Source organism: Aspergillus fumigatus, chromosome 7 (assembly GCF_000002655.1).
Source record: "Aspergillus fumigatus Af293 chromosome 7, whole genome shotgun sequence".
Classification (NCBI taxonomy): Eukaryota; Fungi; Ascomycota; class Eurotiomycetes; order Eurotiales; family Aspergillaceae; genus Aspergillus; species Aspergillus fumigatus.
In genome coordinates, this window is record NC_007200.1 from 1,736,822 (window position 1) to 1,755,189 (window position 18,368).

Below are 18,368 nucleotides of genomic sequence, written 5' to 3' on the forward strand. Positions count from 1 at the left end.
GGATAATCCTTTAGCCTGACTTATTAGATAAGTTTTGAATTGCTTGCAGCGCTGACATGTTATTACTGAGAATAGTTACAGGTTACTCGACCATGCCTAGAGAACTTCGCTTCTTTCGCGATATTTGATAGACTAGACTGATGGCGTAGTATATCGCTATGAGCTCTGCAGCATAAACTAACCAGTGCTCCATCGACCTAATGCTAACTTGTCGTGATTCCGACGCCTTCAGGTCCTCGCCAAGGGTCACAGCTGCAGCCCCCAGTTGGTTCTGCTGGCCTGAGGCATTGGAAAAGATTATAATTCCTAGCATGGCTCTTCTGGTCGCAGCGCTCTCCTTAGCCTTTTCTCAGTCAGGTTCTATCTCAATCTCGACAAACGGTTGCTCTCGCCATGGTGCTAATAGCTTTGGGTCGATTGTCTCTAGAGCTTGCAGGCAGTGGAGGTCTATTATGCGTAGCATCTCCGCCAGGGGGAATTGAGAATGGGCTCTGACGTGTGTGCTGCGGGTCCTCGCTCAAACCATCACATTATGGATTAGGTGATGTTCCAGCACTGTGCTGAGACAGGCTGCCATAATCTGAGAGCATTGTTTTAGTCGCAGTCGAGTTAGCAGAGTGTAAGACTCCACCTCAAGCGCCTGTGTGGAAACTGTCCTAAAGGCAGACAGTATCTAAGTAAGGGCAGTTCGTTGGACGGTTGCAAGCTGTCGCAGGAGGGTCTTGTCCTTTAGGGGGTTGTGCCATACTGCAGAGGCATAGTCCATTACTAGCACCACGCATGCTTAATAAAGTTGTCTCATCTGTTCCGGTCAAAGGTGTCAGAGTCCTCCCAGTGCGATATTGACTTTGGTCGCTTGTTTAATCACTTGCTATACATACTCTTTCTATCGCAGTTCCCTGTTAAAGACCACGCCTAGGATTTTCACCGTCGCAGTAGGCTTGATGATCTTGTTATTCATAGTGATCTCTCCCTGGCTCTGTTCCTTCTTGTTTCTCATTAAGTGAATTAGCTCAGTCTTCTCCGCCGCGAAGCATGATCCGGTTTGTCGAGCCCATGTTTTGATGCGCGGGATATCTTCTTCTTGCAGCTTCCTGATGTTTTCTTCTACTAAAGAGCCCACTCGCCACCGGAAGTAATCGTCGATAAAGGCCGAGGCTCCTCCCTGGAGATCTACTGGCTGGTCCACTAGCTTCGAGTTGAAAAAGGTGAAGAGGATTGGTGATAGGGGCGAGCCTTGGGCCAGACCTGCATTCTCCAGCAATGACGGTTGCGTCTCAAAGTCGTCGAAGGCGATACTAGCGTATTGGTCTTCCATGAAGCTATTAATCCACCGTCTGGCAACCTCAGGGATCCCTTTAGACCGCAGGCGTTCTTCCAGGCTAGTCTTATTGACTCCGTTGAAGGCTCCCTTGAGATTGAAGGCGATGAGTGTTACCACCTTTGATCGGAGCCATGCGCGGTCGACCGCATTTGCGAGCACCAGTAGCGCTTGTTCCGTGTTTCGACCAGACCGCCCTCCGAACTGCGTCTCTGGGAGCATCCTATATAATTCAGCCTAGTATAACAGCCGTTTGGCCATTACAGCTTCTAGTATCTTTCCAAGTGTGTTCAGCAGTGAAATCAGTCGGTATGCTCCAGGCACTGTATAGTTGGGTTTCCCGGGTTTGCGCAGCACTACAATCCTCGCTCTTTTCCATTGGCTGGGGTAGTAGCCCAATTCTACTGACTTGGTAAAGATGTGGGTGATCGTTGTCTGAAGATAGGTCCACAGCTTTTTCCAAACCAGAGTTGGGATCCCATCTTCTCCGGGTGCTGTGGTTCCTTTGGCGGCCTTGATTGATTTATAAATCTCGGGCTCAGTGATTGGCTCCCAATGTATCTCTCCTGCTGGTGAGCCTGCACACTCTGGTTCGGTGTGTGCATCTGCCATTTTGGGAAAAAATGAATCGAGAAATGCTTTGGCCTTTGCGTCATTGTCCACCACCTCTTCTGTGCCTATGGTTAATGCGGGGATGCTTGCATAGTCGTCACGCGGGCGCATATAGGTCGCCGCTTTCCACAGATGGCCTTCTCCGGCCTTATCTAGGTATTCTTTCCAGTGTGCGGCTTTGGCTTTCTCGATTGCCCGCGTCCATTGCCGGCGCCGCCGTTGCATGTCCTGAAAGCTGGCCCTGGAGCTGGGATGTTTTGGTCCTAAGTCCGCACAGCTTCTCTGCCAGCTTCGGCGGGCTCGATTGACCTCGCCTTGTTGGACTTTGAGTGCAGGGGTAAACCACCTTTTTGAGTATGGTGATGGCCGATGCCTCGGGGTGTGTCGATCAAGGGCGGTGACTGTTGACTTGACCAGTTCCTCCACGGCTTCATCTAAGTCTGCCGGGTTGTGAATAGAACGTAAGGGCGTCATCTGCGTCTGAATGTCTTGACTGATCTTTTCCCAGTCCGCTCGGTCATACGCCCTCTTTGGATTTGGTGTCTCGTTTCGCCTAGGCTGTAAGTCCCATTCTGAGAGAGTTCCACGATGGTCGGATCCATAGTTGTCGTGATATATTTGGCATCTGATGAGTCTCGCTGGGTCGTCGGTCACGGTAAGGTCTATGGTGGATGATTGTCCTGGGTTGTGTAAAGCCCAATATGTCGGTATACCCCGTGGTAAGCACCACTGGAGTCGATGCATCTGGAAGAAATTGACGAGTTCGTCTGCATGTTCGATAAGGCGGGGAGCTACCGGCTGATGGCTCCACGCTGGATGGTGGCGATTGAAGTCGCCTGCTAGGATAAGTTTCGTTGTTCTGTCTGTCCCATTCACATGTTCCTGGGTAGTAGTCTGGATTTCGTCTAGTATCTGTTGGGCACTGGTTGCATGGGTTGGTTGGAGAATGGCTATGGGCGGGATGTAGATCGAGAAGATGAGATATTGGATGTCTGCGGTCCATATTTTGACAGCCACTAGATCCGGGTGATTGCATCGCATCTGGCGATGTGACGATGTTGATATCCGTTTATTCACATAGAGGAGACTGCGGAACCGCGTGGCGTCCCCTGTATGGGAAGGGCGGTAGAGTCGCCATGCGCTGTGGTTGACATGTGTACGGTATGCGGAAGTAGGGGGCTCTTGGATTAAGAGGAGGTCGAGGGTTGTTGTTTGGTGGTCGTTTATGAGGGCTTCCATTCCTCTCCTCGATTTCATGATGTTCAACTGTAGGATACGGAGCTTGTGCGAAGTCACTGAGAGGACCTAGGATTAAGGGGCTTTTGGCATCTCCGGTCACCAGTGGGATGTTCCTCGTTGCAGTCTGAACACCGGGGTCTCACCCCGGGGAAGCAGTGACGTTGGTCATGTTGGCCGGCGCAGTGCGCGCAGCGGATCCGCTCCTGACATGACCAGGCGAGATGGCCGAATCGTTGACAGCGGCGACATCTCTTTCGTTCGACCCGATAGGGTTCCACGCTACCGATATATCTCTGTCCCACCAGAAGCCCGTTATTGAGAATTGAGTTGGCGGCTTCCGGGGTATTCAGCCAGATGCCCATTGATGCGGAGCGCCCCAGGGGTATGTCTTTCCTCTTTAACCAGGCGATATCTTCAACTTGGTATTCTGTTTCGGCTAGGCCGTTTTCGCGCATAATCTTTTCGATCCCGCCTTTCTTGTCTCCGTCCAGGTCGAAATCTTCAGTCGGGACGCGGTGGACTACCACCCCATACCGAGGTTTCACTAATTTGGTATCATTGCCCAATCCTTCTAGCCATTCAGAATTGTTCCGAGCCATCGTTGCGGACTGTTCGTCTCTAAACCTAATCACATAGCCTGTTTTGGTGGTTCCAATCCCCGCGATCTCAGTGTCTTTGGTGGCTTCCGCGTGCAACAGGGCAGAGCGGATATGCCTGTTGGCAACGTCGGTAGGCAAGTATCTGGTGAAGGCTTCGTGGTTTTCATTGTCTGAGTTCTCAGCAGGGCGTGCAGTGCTAATCCGGATGCAGTTCGGTTCTTTTCGGGGCGCTCTGATCTGCGTCTCTCCGGCTGCCGCTTCGGCTGCAACTGCGGCCCATGTTTTAGTTTGGGGAGAGGCCGCCCAGGTTTCAATTTGTGCTCGGAGGTCGTGGACTTCCTTAAGCAGGTTCAGATTCTGGTCCCGAAGCGTTTGCTGCTCGTTCCGGAACTCCTTAATTTCCTGTCGGGTCGATTCGATGATCTTGCTTTGGTGTTGGATGATATCCTTCAGGTTGCTGATCAGGTTGCCCACCACTTGGGTCGTGATTCTTGTTTTCCCATCTCCCAGCGACGGGAATTCAACCGTTGGTATGATTGTGGTTTGATTTTGCAGGCGCGCTGATCGTCCTCTTCGTACTGGTGGGAGTGCAGCTTCACCACCGTCCCTTGCAGAGTTTTCCGGAGTTCTTGGGGCGGTCTCGGGATCACCCGCGGGCGGAACCGCCATCGGGCCGGGAATAGCTTCCGCTCGGCACACAGAACTCAACCACGATTTCGATAGACAACGATCGATTTGATATCAACCAGCTCGTTCGTCCTATGATGATGATGGCCCTACATACATAATACAGTCCCGATCTACTACAGAGGCACCCGAAATGTCCTTCTACCCTCAGCATTAATAAAATTGTTCTTCAAACCCTACCCTAAAAAGACACTAAACCAGATCTGCTTAGTGCCCAGAAGGTGGGTACTGAAGTGAAATGAAAGTTTTCGTATCAAACCTGTACTTGTGACCGAGGACTTGGGTAATCCATACGTCACGCTGAGGAGATTAGCCTGTACACCGCATTCCTAGATAGACATATTTGACCCCAAATCTTACGTACAGTCAAGACATTCACTGGCAATCTGATATGAAAGATATGGTATGGAAGATGGTGGATTGAATCGAATAATTAATCTGACCATCAGTAATACCCAAGTTTGCCTGCAGAGGCTGCGAAGTCGTCATTGATCGTTATCAAAATACTTGGTCTAAGTGCCCGCGGGTCAATTATAATCGCTCTGCTACGTTCGCTTCGCTTGCTCCGATGCGCAATGAACTGGCCTCTGGGGTCCTGAATCTGCGAACCAGCTTCGGCATGGTTAACAATGCTGTCGCGAGCCTGGGACCACTAATTGCCTGTCTGCCACTGCTCAGCGTTGTTTGGTACAGGATATATAAAATATTCTGGAATCTCAGGGTGGATATATATATATATATATATCAAAATCAACAAGTATATAGTGACCGTGGCCCCCAGGCCCCCGTTTTACGGAGAGATTAGAAAATAGAGTAAGTTGGAGGTGGAAGATGGTTGAGAAGCACTTGGGAAAATAGCATGCAGCAGGATGAGATTTGTTAATTCAACCACAAAAATGTCAAGCCGCCTGATGCATGGCCAAGAACCACATTATTGCCACTGGTAACCGTACATGTCGCCCGAAAGTCTGGTGGAAGCCAGATCAAGCGCTGCCCGCTGCGAGTCACCCATTTCTTATGTATGAATATTTCATTCTCTGGCCGTTCAATGGAGAAGTTGCAAGCTTGGTGGTTCAAAGAAAGCGAACCGCGGTCAGTATTGAGGCAGCTGTTATCTGGGAATGACAAAGTAGTTACTACTACGTCAAGATGATGTTTATGCTTCTCAGCACCGGAGGCCGCGTCCCAGAGCCGGATGGTCGTGTCATTGGAAATGGTCGTGTCATTGGAAGCGGACGCCACTGTCTGCCCGTCCGGTGAGAAGGCCACTGCGTTGACAGAATTCTCATGGCCCTTAAGGACCTGCTTTTCAGCACCAGAGGCTGCGTCCCAGAGCTGGATGGTCGTGTCAAAGGAAGCGGACGCCACTGTCTGCCCATCAGGTGAGAAGGCTACAGCGCTGACCCAGTTCTCATGGCCCTTAAGGACCTGCTTTTCAGCACCGGAGGCCGCGTCCCAGAGCCGGATGGTCTTGTCATCGGAAGCGGACGCCACTGTCTGCCCGTCCGGTGAGAAGGCCACTGCGTTGACAGAGTTCTCATGGCCCTTAAGGACCTGCTTTTCAGCACCAGAGGCTGCGTCCCAGAGCCGGATGGTCGTGTCAAAGGAGGCGGACGCCACTGTCTGCCCATCCGGTGAGAAGGCCACAGCCCTGACAGATTTCTCATGGCCCTTGAGGACCTGCTTTTCAGCACCGGAGGCTGCGTCCCAGAGCCGGATGGTCTTGTCATCGGAAGCAGACGCCACCGTCTGCCCATCTGGTGAGAAGGCCACAGCCCTGACCCATTTCTTATGGGCCTTAAGGACCTGCTTTTCAGCACCGGAGGCCGCGTCCCAGAGCCGGATGGTCTTGTCATCGGAAGCGGACGCCACCGTCTGCCCGTCTGGTGAGAAGGCCACAGCCCTGACCCAGTTCTGATGGCCCTCGAGGACCTGCTTTTCAGCACCAGAGGCCGCGTCCCAGAGCCAGACTGTCATGTCATCGGAAGCGGACGCCACTGTCTGCCCGTCTGGTGAGAAGGCCACAGCCCTGACACAGTTCTCATGGCCCTCGAGGACCTGCTTTTCAGCACCGGAGGCCGCGTCCCAGAGCCGGATGGTCGTGTCAAAGGAGGCGGACGCCACCGTCTGCCCGTCCGGTGAGAAGGCCACAGCGTTGACAGATTTCTCATGGCCCTTAAGGACCTGCTTTTCAGCACCGGAGGCCGCGTCCCAGAGCCGGATGGTCATGTCATTGGAAGCGGACGCCACCGTCTGCCCATCCGGTGAGAAGGCCACAGCGTTGACAGATTTCTCATGGCCCTTAAGGACCTGCTTTTCAGCACCGGAGGCCGCGTCCCAGAGCCGGATGGTCATGTCATTGGAAGCGGACGCCACTGTCTGCCCGTCCGGTGAGAAGGCCACTGCGTTGACCCAGTTCTCATGGCCCTTAAGGACCTGCTTTTCAGCACCGGAGGCCGCGTCCCAGAGCCGGATGGTCTTGTCATCGGAAGCGGACGCCACCGTCTGCCCGTCCGGTGAGAAGGCCACAGCGTTGACAGAGTTCTCATGGCCCTCGAGGACCTGTATACATGGGTCCCAGGACTCGTGCATGACATATGCCTGCTCTATAAAGTTAAACCGCTGATTCCAGTACATTCTTTTGCTTAAGTTTTCTCGGGGGCAGAAGACAAGTGCGGCACTATATGTTTGTAAAGGTGCCTCCTGTATTATCACTGCATTAGTACTTGCGAATCTTTCAGCCTCCCTAAAGATATCCTGATGCTGACTCTGACAAGCTGAAAGCTTTCTGAGGCTTAGGATCCCGTGCCGGAGCTCGCCAATCAGGCCAAGGCTTTCTAACCAGTGGAGGAGATGTTGCTTGAAGAAATCAGATATTTGATCATCTGATGATTCAGGCCTCTCCAGGGACTTAGAATGGATAAAATGGTCCAACCAATATATGCAACTGTATTGCAAGTTAAACAGCGGGTCAGGCTGTGGTTGAAGAGTTGCTATCTCAGAGATTGTAGCTCCTGGGTTATTAATGCTGTAAATGTTGCGTCGTAGTTTGGCTGAGAGGCTCTGCAGAGACTCGCGGAATATTCTGTGATGTATTGCAGAGGGTCCATGCGGGAAAATAGCAGCTGATACCTTGGCATCACTAAGGTAGTCTTTGGCAGATTGATGTACCAGATAAACATTGTTACCGCGAATTGTAAGAAATGATCCGCACATGCCCACAATATTCTCCAAGTCATCAGAGCCGTATTGTTGCTTCTGCAAGCCAGCTAAGAGACATAATTCATGTAGATGAAGTGGTCGGTATGCAAGCGTCACAATTGAGAGGACCAGTATACATAATTCATGATCTTGGCCTTGGAAAAGTTGTATCTGTTGAAGCATCCGATCATAGAGTGGGATCAAGCCTTGGGGGGTTCTCTCCAACAGCTCAACTATTGCTGCTGAACGCCGGCACTTCTGCATTTCTTGGATCACCAAGGCCACCCATAGGAATGTGCCATCTGACTTTTGACGCAGTTGTTCCTTGACTTGTTTCAAGAGGGCTCCATTTCGATGGAGTGCCTTTAGCCGAGACACTCTGTCATCAATAAATGCCGCAACCGCATTAGATACATGGCTCGCATTTAGCTCCAGGCTGAGGCTGGCTTCCTCGGTGCCAAATTCTAGCTCTTGCTCAATCTCATCCCTGTTTCGGCTAGAGACAATCCACTTCACCTCTGCAGCCGATATAAACTTAGTTCTTGCAATAAGTTTAAGGAGATCAGATAGGCCGGTTTCACACTCATCAAGAGCATCGACGAGTAGATAGATCGTGGCTTGTGTGGAATCGTGGATCATATTTTCGAAAATCGCAGACAGGCTGTAGAACGCATTTGCGCTTTCGAACAGGTTTGGGTTCGCGTCATATCTTTTTCGCAAACGTGAGATCAAATGCGGCTGTTGCTGGACCAGCATATAGATCACACTCCGTAGGATACTGGTGGCATTATTCAGTCTGGGGTCCGTTGCTTGGCAGAGGAAGTAGGCAATTGATCGTGATGGCTGCGACTGAACTTGCAGTACCAGTTCTTTAATTATCCCAATCATAAGCATGGTCTTGCCCTTGCCAGGATCACCCTTAATCCAAAGCAACTGGCTTTGTTGGCGCCTACGCCATTTCCGGAATTCAGTATTACCCAAGACCCACCGAAAGGAATCATCCAGTAAACCACCCTTCGTGGCCTCGATGCGTCGCAGCTCGGTTTCTGGATCCACGACCAGCAAATCCCGCAGGCAGGAATTATCTTTATCTGTAAAAGCTGCACGAGTTAGTTAGCCATTGCAAAGCACGGAAGTAGGATAACATAGCAACTTACCTGTTTTGACATCTGATGATTGTGCAACACACTTTGGGGGGATCTCCGACAGCACTGCTTTCGCGAAGGCCGCTGCCATCGCCGCTGCGTAAGGCTGCCATTCTTTATTCTTTCGCTCGTCGCCATAATCGCAAACCCCGCGAATATTTCCCACTGGGATTTCGTTCATGACGCCGGCGGCCTCCATTTCTAGACCAATTACATTGTATCTGTCTCTTAATTTATCTCGATCTCGGCTACTTTTCAGCAGCTGGTCTCCGGAGCCGATTGATCCGTACCAGACGCGCGTACGTTCAGCGTCCGGCCGGCGTTTTCGTGGAAGTGGTAGATTATCGTCGGATAAGTAAAGAACGTCGTTTTCTTGTCCAGGGTCTGGAAACTTCGTGAATGTCTCCGGTATATCCCTGTAGTAGCCCAGTATCACTTGTGCCTCTCGGTTTTCCGCCTTGAGCTTACCGATTGCGGACCCTACAATGCGTTGTGTTTGAGGCAGGGAATGTCCGTTGCAGAGCAACTCGAAGTTATCGCCTCCCTTCTGTTTCCCGAGTCCGTAAGGTACAATTGCTGGGGAATCTCCGCTAGGAGGAGAATAAGCCACAATAACATCGCCCAGCCGAATATCGCGCGGGGGCGAGCACGAGTGGTTTGGGAGACCCGCAGCAACACCCACGAGAAGCCCAAACCATAGGTTCGGAAAAAACTTTCTGATGTGGCTTGCAAGAGACGCTGCAGAGTTTGTGCCATACCGTTGGCCGGCAGCAAACGTAGCGATCACGACATTATGTCCGTGGATCTCACCGGCGTGGAACAAATAGTCATCTCCAGGGCCGACAGGAAATCCTCCCGAATGCACCTTATCCAGCATATGTCTGGCAGCTTGTACCTCGATCTCGAGTGGAGCGATCCATGCGACGGTGTAAAGGTGCGGGTCGAGGGTTGGCATTTCGGTTCAGCTGGTAGGGAGCCGGCCGATAAGATTCAGAGGATGGAGAAATTTGGTGAGCGCTGTGGTGAGGAGAGGAACATGAAGTGGCGGTGCCTGGGCTTCTAGCCGACTGCTGAGAGAGAAGTCGTCAATAGCTTGAAAGAGGTCATAATGAGCTTATGTTGGAGAGGGGTGGGTGAGATGCTTCCTGAGACTCCTGTTGACGTGGCCGTGCATCAGCGGCATTGGCGTGCTGCACGAGACATGAAACCCAACTCTGCGCACGCATGGCCAGCGACCGTTCTGACATCTGCTATCCGTGGTCAAATGAGACGGGATGCCTTAGGAAATTTATAAATCGTGAATTAGTTGTTGTGGAGCCTTCGTACAGATGCCGCTTCTTGGTGCAAGCTTGGATTTGGTCATGGTTCACCCAGCTGAAGTGGGGCATCATCCGTCCAACATTCCCTGGAGGGAACCAGCTGAGCCCATGTTGTTTGACTTGTTTGCTTACTCTTTTCCATCTCGAACTTGAACTTCGAGTCTCGAAGATTCGATGCAAACAAACCAAACGTCACCATCTTCCCTAATGGAGATCTGTCAACATCTTGATCTTCTCCTGCATCTCACGAGCCGCTGCTGCATCTTGTACCTGAGGCTCTTTTCAACCCGACAGGTTCAACAGAATCCGTGGTATCTTTCTTTGGCGCCAGAAACTCTCCCCTGCTGATGATGATGCTTAGCCTCGTGTTGCTAGACGCCTTATCAGGCATTAATCGGTTCATGCTGACATCTAAATCCGATCCCTTTTAGGCTGTAGTCCCTGCATCCCTCGGCGATGACGGATAGCCTGTTTATTTATGACGCCTCACAGTCCGGAGAAACATGGGACGACGATTCTCGGTACGCCCCCACCCCAGGGGATTTCGGTCGTTCCACCGGATACTCCCTTAGCCCCTCCCCACATCGTACCATGCCACAACCGCCGCAGGATCGGCTCGGATTTCTCCCATTGGCTGAGTGGGAGAGAGGAGGCGAATATGATCAGCAGCCACCCAGATATGTTTGCTACACAGTCAAGTGGAAACTGCTGCTCAATAATAAGCCGGTGGGTAATGTGAACGAGAAAGACCTGGTTGTAGCTCCCAGTCAGTATTAGGAGAAGTATCTGCAAGCGGATCTTGACAATATGGTGCAGACGAAAAGGAAGCCCAACCAACGGGTTCGACCTGAGAGTACGACCATCAAGGTTGAGGTCAATGATCGAAAGCAGTGTCCGCTGGAACAGTTTGACAACGGCACTAAGATCAAATAGACACCCGTGGAGAAACAACTATGTAAATGGAGCAATATGCTTCGCATTGCGAAAAAGATTACTGTCAGTATTGCCTTTAGCTATAGGCAGGATGATAACGGGTCTTCCCCGACCAAGAAAGGCGACAAAGGGGGCCGTGTTTCCGCCACAAATATAATGCTTGCCGAGCGGGACGCTTACATTGCCGAAGAAGAGGAGAGAACTGGGCGACCCTCTGCGTGGAACTCTGTATATGAGCTCATGCAATGTAATGTCCGGTCATGCCAGCTGAACTCTGACTGGTGCTGGGAAGACCCAAAGGACAGCAAACGCTACAAGCTCATAGAGCCACACATTGATCGGCTGGTTGATTATGTTGAAAAGGGCGGCAAACTTGAGAGTCACAGTGATGTGCCACGAGACATCCGTCGAGACCTGGTTCTAGAAGGCCAGACAGGGAGAAAATCTAAAAAGGATAACTTGCTTGCCAGCGGATCTCTATATCATCCAGTTAGCATTAATTGCTGCCGGCCCAGGCATCAAGGGCCTCCATGATATCACCATCGCCACCCAGATCCTCATCTCCCTGCGTGGTCATCCAAGGAGACCAAGTAGCGGCAGTGAAAGATTATTGCAAATGGCTGGAGTCACAGTGGAGCGATGAGACATGCAAAGCTGATTTTCGAAAAGCCCGTGACGTGGTGCTTAAAAGGCGAATGGACCTTGAGCTTATCCTCGAAGATCCCAATCCACGCTTCTTCACTGATGAAGGCATTGAAATAGGGACTGCTCGTCGGTTTATCCGTGATATTCCGAAATGGGATGCATATGTGAAATCTAAGTCGCCGCCTCAGGGAACGATTGGGGGACATTCTTACGATGATTATCTATAGCACCAAAGCGTGTCTGATGAATGGTAGGTGAGTGCCGCGATTCCGCAAGCTCGCCACAATTTCTTAACGCCTACGGTGGGCTTTAGTTAACGAATCTTCAATAGTCATGCTGATTAACCTACAGGGTATTAAATAACCAAGTCACGACTAAAAGAATTGCTTATCTGCCCTGCGTCTGGTGACTACCCATACCCATATGGGCCTAGTATTATCGTTTTATTGTGAGGAATCTCAAGCGGCGTAAATCTAGAATCGGTATATAATTTATCTATTGTTCAAGTTTTGTTCTCGATCGCAATATATATTTATCGGCCAACGTATCCAAACCTACGACCATAAGAGGGTTCGTAAACTGCAAAGTTCGTCCCCATTAGGCTTCATGGATAGGTTCAAATCACTGAGAATGGGTCAAATCCTTCACGCTGATGCTAAAAAAACCTTGCTTCAGCAACTATTCTCGCAAGTAACCTGACCTATGGAAAGAGGCTGGCCTACCTAATGTTATGCCCGCATGTCGAAAGTGGCCCTCAGCACTCTTCTCTCGCTCGCCAACAGTCTGGACACATTTCCGGAGGAAAGAATGAAAGCCTTGACCAGGATTCTCCGCGAATGTTGACCAAGCTTTCTTGATATATGCCTTCAACTCGGCAAAAAACTCCTCGATAGGATTGAAATCTGGCGAGTAAGGTGGCAGATAGACTGATTTGACTCCTGCATCAGCACACAGCTGTTGAACGCGCTCTGAGCGATGAAAGGATGCATTATCCATGGCTATCACGGATCTTGGCTCTGCAAATCTCCGACAATGTTGAAGAAGCCGCTGGATGAAGCTCTCGAAGACCGTACCATCAATTGAACCTTGATAGATGTCGGAGATTATAATACCATCTTGAGCATAGGCTGGAAGTATATGGTAACGTTGACCACGGTGAAATTGAGAAATTTGGACTGGGGTCACCCCGAGTGGAGACCAACCTGTACGACGGAAGCCTACCCGTTTATCACATCCGGATTCATCGACGAAAACAAACTGATCGGACCGGTACTTTGACAGTTTATGCTGATAGAAAGCTCTTAGTTGAGGGTTCTGTTCTTTTGCTTTTTCTCGCGCCTGCTTTTTTGTCCAACCATGCAGGGAAAGGGCTCTTTGAATGCTTGATGTTGAAGGGAGGACACGAAATTGGTCCCATAGAAAGACAGCCATTGCTTCAATATAGAGGCCTGGCTTTTCAACAAGATGATCACATAACGCGTCGAGCATTAGAGGGGTGATGCTTGGTGGCCGGCCAGCGCGGACAAGGTGAGGTCTGGCGGTGCCGGACAGTCGCAACTTTCTGCGGAGCTCGGTGACAGTCCTCTCGCTACATTTAGCAATCTGAGCGATCTGTGAGTTACTTAGCCGTTTGCTACGTATCATATGGACAGCAATCCTGTGCTGCTGAGAGCCCAGATGTCGCGCATCGCGTTCGTTGGCTAAAAGGTGAAAAGCACACGTTGCCCTCTGGAATTAAGATGGCAGAAAACCTTGGCAGAAAATCTAGGCGGAGTGTGTTCTTGGCCGTCACGGTATGGTTTGGTACTTTGAGTTTCCGTTAGGCATCATTCACGGGAAAGACGGGCTGGGAATATAGGCTAACCGCTTTCTGATAAACTAGGGCTTCGGAATTAGGGTTTGAAAACAAGCTCGGTCTATCCAAGATGTAGAAGGACATTCTGGGTCGAACTGTATCCTCATAATGTAGACAGATAAGAACTGACTATATCTCCAGAGCTTTTATCACCACCAAACATCCGCTTGGTTTTTCGATATCTTGAGTTTGTGAGCTATAGTAACGTAAAGCAGCCGCTCTAGCTACTCCCCTAATGAGTGCTCTCAGATAGGCTGATACTCAAGTTCTGCAAGTTTTACACGCTGACAGAGATAGCTTCGTACCGTCTCCCGTATGCAGTCTCGATTTTTGCTGGTTGTGGAAGCTAGACAAGAAACTCATCAAGTGATCAAGATCCAGAACTGATGAGACAGGCACTTACCCATCACCAGTGTCCGCCGTTGCCCATCTCGGATGTTGGTTAACCCCTTGAGTGGATCCCCAGGTTGCCTCTTGATTAGGGCACCAGATGCCTCGGCGGATATTATGCTTCGATAGTCAGGCGCCCCCTGGTAAAAACAGACTCGTTTATGCTGACCGGAAGGTAATCTTTCCATTGCAAGGTCCCCCATGTAAATGGAGATATTCAAGATCTAAGGCCACGGTCATTGTCAGCTGTCCAGAGGCTGTCCCGTAATATGGTAATACAAACATAGCCATGATCCTTGTAATCATTCTCGAGAAGGTTGTTTAACAAATGCTCGGCGGTGGTAATTTCAGTCCTCGACTCTACCTGCCATACCAGATGCAATCGGCGAGCCTTTATGGTCCGGGTGTAATAACCATAGATCATCGCCTTCATGTATGGAATTGCTGCTGCGATCCCAAATCCACTTGCAATTACCAAAATACTTTCATAGTGTCTAACATCTTCACTCCTTCCATGAGGGCCAGTGAACAGGGCACAGAAAGAAACTGGGGTTTCTCCAGCCACGGTGGCGTAACGAGCAAGATCCGCAGATAGCCCACGGCATGGTTGCACAAGAAGTTCTATGGTATTCTGTGGACCTTTCGACCACGATGTGACTGTGAAAGGGTGTGTTTGTGCCCACGACCATAGACTAACTGCCGGCATCCACAGGTTGATATACTGCCCAGCTTCGAGTTGCACAGGTCAAGGCAAGGAAACGCGAACATGGGCAGCTGTCACAACAATATCCTCTTTGGATTTCGTTGTGCTGAACGACATCTCAGCCCTTAGAAATCCGCGACCCGCAAATAGCCCATTTCGATATAAAAGTAGCCCCAGCTAGAAGAGAAAGTTAAGTCCAAACACGCCCAATCCGACAAAGAAATAAATATTCGAGAGGCGGCTACGGCCTTGAAGGTGCTGCCAGGTGCCGTAGACAAAGAGGACGGCGAGGAGCTGATGTCCTCTGAGAAAAAGCTCATAAGACCATTGACGAAACCACGGAATGGAAAACACCGCAAGGGCCCCCAGTGAGATCCCAGCCTGTCGTATGTCAGTTGAATTAGGATGATAGCAGGGATAAGGCTTACAATCAAGGTAAAAAGGTTATGCAATTCACGAAGCGGAAATACGAATTTCTGTGTTTGAACAACAACAATGATGTGAAATAATAGCAGAGCAACGGACATCCAGCCAGTAGCCCGATGGATCCTACGACAAGTACTCCACTTGATACCTAGAGAGTCAGCTAGGTGGCTTAGATTGATGGTGGATAAAGGAAAAATCTGGTTGATTAAGGCTAGTTCTCCTGCCCGGCTGCCAGCATTAGTGAACGACTCTATTCTGAAGAAGACAAGAAAGACGTTGATTGCAGCATATGATACGTGAAGGAAGACACTGGCTCCGGTCCATGGGCCCCAAGATCGATGTCTGTGAACAAGGGGAAAAAGTGCTAGATATTGGAAACAGGGAGCAGAAAATAACTCTGGCAGGTGGTTTCGTATAGAGAGAGCTTGGGTGACGAAAAGGCTAGCAAGTATGCCGCCGGAGGCAATCACGTAAATGGCCAAAATCTCCATAGTGTTCGAAAAATGCGACAAAGGGGGAAGCACAAAGCAGGAAGAAGGAAGGAGGGAGGTCATACAAATCAGACGGAATATATAACACAGATAACGATAGATGACAGCCTTGCCATGTTGGCTGCAGACAAAGAAAGTCCTTCTTCACACTGGGAGCCGACGCAGAAATAATCGGGGCCGCAGGCAAAAAGGTTTATTTGACCCCGGCACTTTATATCCTGGGATATTGAAGAAACCCCGCCATTGGAAACCCTGAAATGCCAGACCAGCAAGGGCAAAGTAGGGTTACTCGGAGAGTGCTTAAGCAGGACTATCAGGGTGAGTTGAGAGCAGAGAATAGCCTATCCCTATACAGAGGAAGGAGAATTCAGCCGAGTGGGCAAACGGATGTAGACCAGAAATGCCAGTGGATAGAAGTGAAAACAAATGTGTATAATTGATCTATCCCCAAGAAAAGATGAGGTAGTATACTACCGGATTTTGTCATTTCCAACTGGCGTCTGTTCCCTCGGGCCATCAAACTTACGTCCTCAGAGCGTCATCCGCTAGCTTCTATAGCGTCCGATATTTCATCATGCGATACACCCGTACCAATGGTGATGAGGAATGACTATAATGGTGGGAGTGACCTGGATAGTTATTGTTCGTTGGGTGGCATAAGACGATCTACCACCCGAAGTTGGAGTTAAAGGATGAATTATGGTCTACACACTTACAGTCTCGCTTACGTCACGTGATATTCACAAATATTTGCATTGTTTGCCATCTGTCAGGCTAACATTACTGAGGGAGTGGAACAGCAGATGAGGGATCTCATGGCTGCTGCATGTTTCAAGAGGTGCAAGTAACTCCCAAAATCATCGAAATAAACCAAACGCGAGGCCTTTACCTATAGTTGGGCGTTTTTGTGCGCCAGAACACATAATCCGCACTTTGAGCACAATTCTTGGTGCTTTGAGAAATAGGCGCCCTAATATCGCTAGTGCCAGAGCGTTCAACTTTGTGTGGGGCTTACTGAATCCAAGGACCCGACCAGACAGATGAACGACGAATGCATCACGCAGAAAGGTACCAGTGTACGTTAGGGATTGCGATCCGTCTGATGCACAGCGTTTATGGATAGCCCCACAGTGCTTGAGAATTGGATGCCGCCTAGATTGCCCTGCCCGCTGACTATTCACGCCCAGTTCAACTAAATGGCCTGACGGAGACACGAAGGTTCCAGAAAACGAAAGCAGCAGTATGCACGGGTCTCAATTGCTTCTGGGTTCAATGCTCACAAGGAAACAAGTATAAAGTTTCGTTAGCAAATCCCCGAGGAAGGTGCCGGTTTGATATTAATAAAATGATGGCTCCAAGGCTTTTCGTAACCAGTCATTCTACATGCCAGGCGTCGATAGAAGAATGTCCATCGAGAGTCGAGAATCGATGGCAGGGCCCGGGGCGGTAGATGCATGGCGGGTAGTCAATTTTGAAAGACCGAAACTGCCAGAGAACCTACAGCCTCTCATCACGGACAAGTTCGGCTTACTGTAACAAATCCTTACCGTAACATTTTCAACCCAGACCAGCTGAAGAGGAGTTACGGTCACTTTGGAAAAGGGACGCCGTGCCCAGCCGAATATCTCTGGTGGCAGCAAACAGTCTCAGCTCTCTAACACATCCGGATTAGTCTGAGTTCCACATTCCAACGCCTGGCACTGGGGCTTCCATCCTAGACTATATCTCCAAACTTAACCATCGAAATTTTGCCCAGTTTCTCAGAGACTTGCGCCGTTAGCGGTTTTCGAGTTTCGTCATCCAACGAATGGCGCGGTCATCCGAAAACGTCCTATCAGGTGCCATGTTTCCAACTAACCTGTATAGCTATAGAATAACCGTATTTGATAGGTCAATATTCATCATTACCATACTTTCCCAAAAATCTGCGAAGGGGAGCTTTGCTAAAGGGGTTAGTGTGTTCTGAGCTAGGGTACCGGAAACGATCCAAGAGTATAAACATTTGTGCCGTGTTTGCAGTCGGCTGTACTTGATCCCTTGCCCTTATGTGTCATACGGAGTGATGCACGACACCAGATCTCTCTAGGTCATTCGTAGCCAAACCCCTTCGTTGACTCCCTTGGGCCTATCTTCATGACAGTTCCATTCTTTAAGGAAAGCACCAATAACACTCGCGCACGCACACACACGTGCACACACACATACACGCTTAGGACGAAAAAATGGAAGGAGGCAAAGGACATCCCAATCACATGCCCAGTCGGTTCTACGACACCTAGGCTGCATCTGGGATACGGAAAGGCCTCCAGTTGCTGTCGGTATTCGTGGAAAGGGTCCGAACTCGGCTTGAATTGAGCATTCGCCGCCCGTGATGGCCTGAGTGAATCGTGATCCGCTTGACTCTCTAACCATCTGTGGTCGGATTAGGATTCAATACTATTGCTGGCCATTGGCACCCCTTAAGCCGGTTGCGAACCACGATGGCCAATGGGATGTAAGGAATGACCGTCAACCCATTCCTGAGACACGAGCCCAAAGCCACTCAGAATGAATTGGAGTCGTATCGGATCTTGAAGGCTGTCCCAAATCGATTCAAGCCCAGCTTCAAGCCGTCCCCTATCAAGCAGGCCAGAAAACATTCTACTCCGAAGCACGATGATATACAGTGGCACCCAGCTTCGCCTTCCATGTCCGTGACATGCGAACTTGTTTTTGAACCCTAACGTGCCGAGACATGCTATCTGTATATGGTTAAACAGAAATACGATTTTTTGTTCGGATACTGAAACGCATAGGAAAAGA

At 50.0% G+C, this 18,368-nt stretch overlaps 6 protein-coding genes across 6 annotated transcripts; all 6 read right to left on the reverse strand.

Moving 5' to 3' along the window:
- Positions 1-886: 886 nt before the first annotated feature.
- Positions 887-1,543, reverse strand: AFUA_7G07070 (uncharacterized protein; the record flags this gene model as incomplete). The annotated part of the gene is made up of 1 exon (XM_077805226.1): positions 887-1,543. One exon carries the CDS (start codon positions 1,541-1,543, stop codon positions 887-889), a length of 657 nt encoding a protein of 218 aa, XP_077661354.1.
- Positions 1,544-1,558: 15 nt separating this feature from the next.
- Positions 1,559-3,172, reverse strand: AFUA_7G07080 (uncharacterized protein; the record flags this gene model as incomplete). The annotated part of the gene is made up of 1 exon (XM_077805227.1): positions 1,559-3,172. One exon carries the CDS (start codon positions 3,170-3,172, stop codon positions 1,559-1,561), a length of 1,614 nt encoding a protein of 537 aa, XP_077661355.1.
- Positions 3,173-3,225: 53 nt separating this feature from the next.
- AFUA_7G07090 (zinc knuckle domain protein) lies at positions 3,226-4,440 on the reverse strand (the record flags this gene model as incomplete). The annotated part of the gene is made up of 1 exon (XM_743709.1): positions 3,226-4,440. The coding sequence occupies one exon, from the start codon at positions 4,438-4,440 to the stop codon at positions 3,226-3,228; it is 1,215 nt and encodes a 404-aa protein (XP_748802.1).
- An 897-nt stretch (positions 4,441-5,337) lies between these two features.
- On the reverse strand, positions 5,338-9,759 carry AFUA_7G07100 (Pfs, NACHT and WD domain protein; the record flags this gene model as incomplete). The annotated part of the gene is made up of 2 exons (XM_743708.1): positions 5,338-8,759; positions 8,817-9,759. 2 exons carry the CDS (start codon positions 9,757-9,759, stop codon positions 5,338-5,340), a joined length of 4,365 nt encoding a protein of 1,454 aa, XP_748801.1.
- Positions 9,760-12,317: 2,558 nt separating this feature from the next.
- Positions 12,318-13,640, reverse strand: AFUA_7G07110 (uncharacterized protein; the record flags this gene model as incomplete). Its single annotated transcript, XM_077805228.1, has 4 exons — positions 12,318-12,325; positions 12,424-13,401; positions 13,453-13,465; positions 13,566-13,640. The coding sequence occupies 4 exons, from the start codon at positions 13,638-13,640 to the stop codon at positions 12,318-12,320; spliced, it is 1,074 nt and encodes a 357-aa protein (XP_077661356.1).
- Positions 13,641-13,918: 278 nt separating this feature from the next.
- On the reverse strand, positions 13,919-15,566 carry AFUA_7G07120 (ferric reductase family protein; the record flags this gene model as incomplete). Its single annotated transcript, XM_743706.1, has 4 exons — positions 13,919-14,086; positions 14,230-14,667; positions 14,854-15,030; positions 15,078-15,566. The coding sequence occupies 4 exons, from the start codon at positions 15,564-15,566 to the stop codon at positions 13,919-13,921; spliced, it is 1,272 nt and encodes a 423-aa protein (XP_748799.1).
- Positions 15,567-18,368: the final 2,802 nt, after the last annotated feature.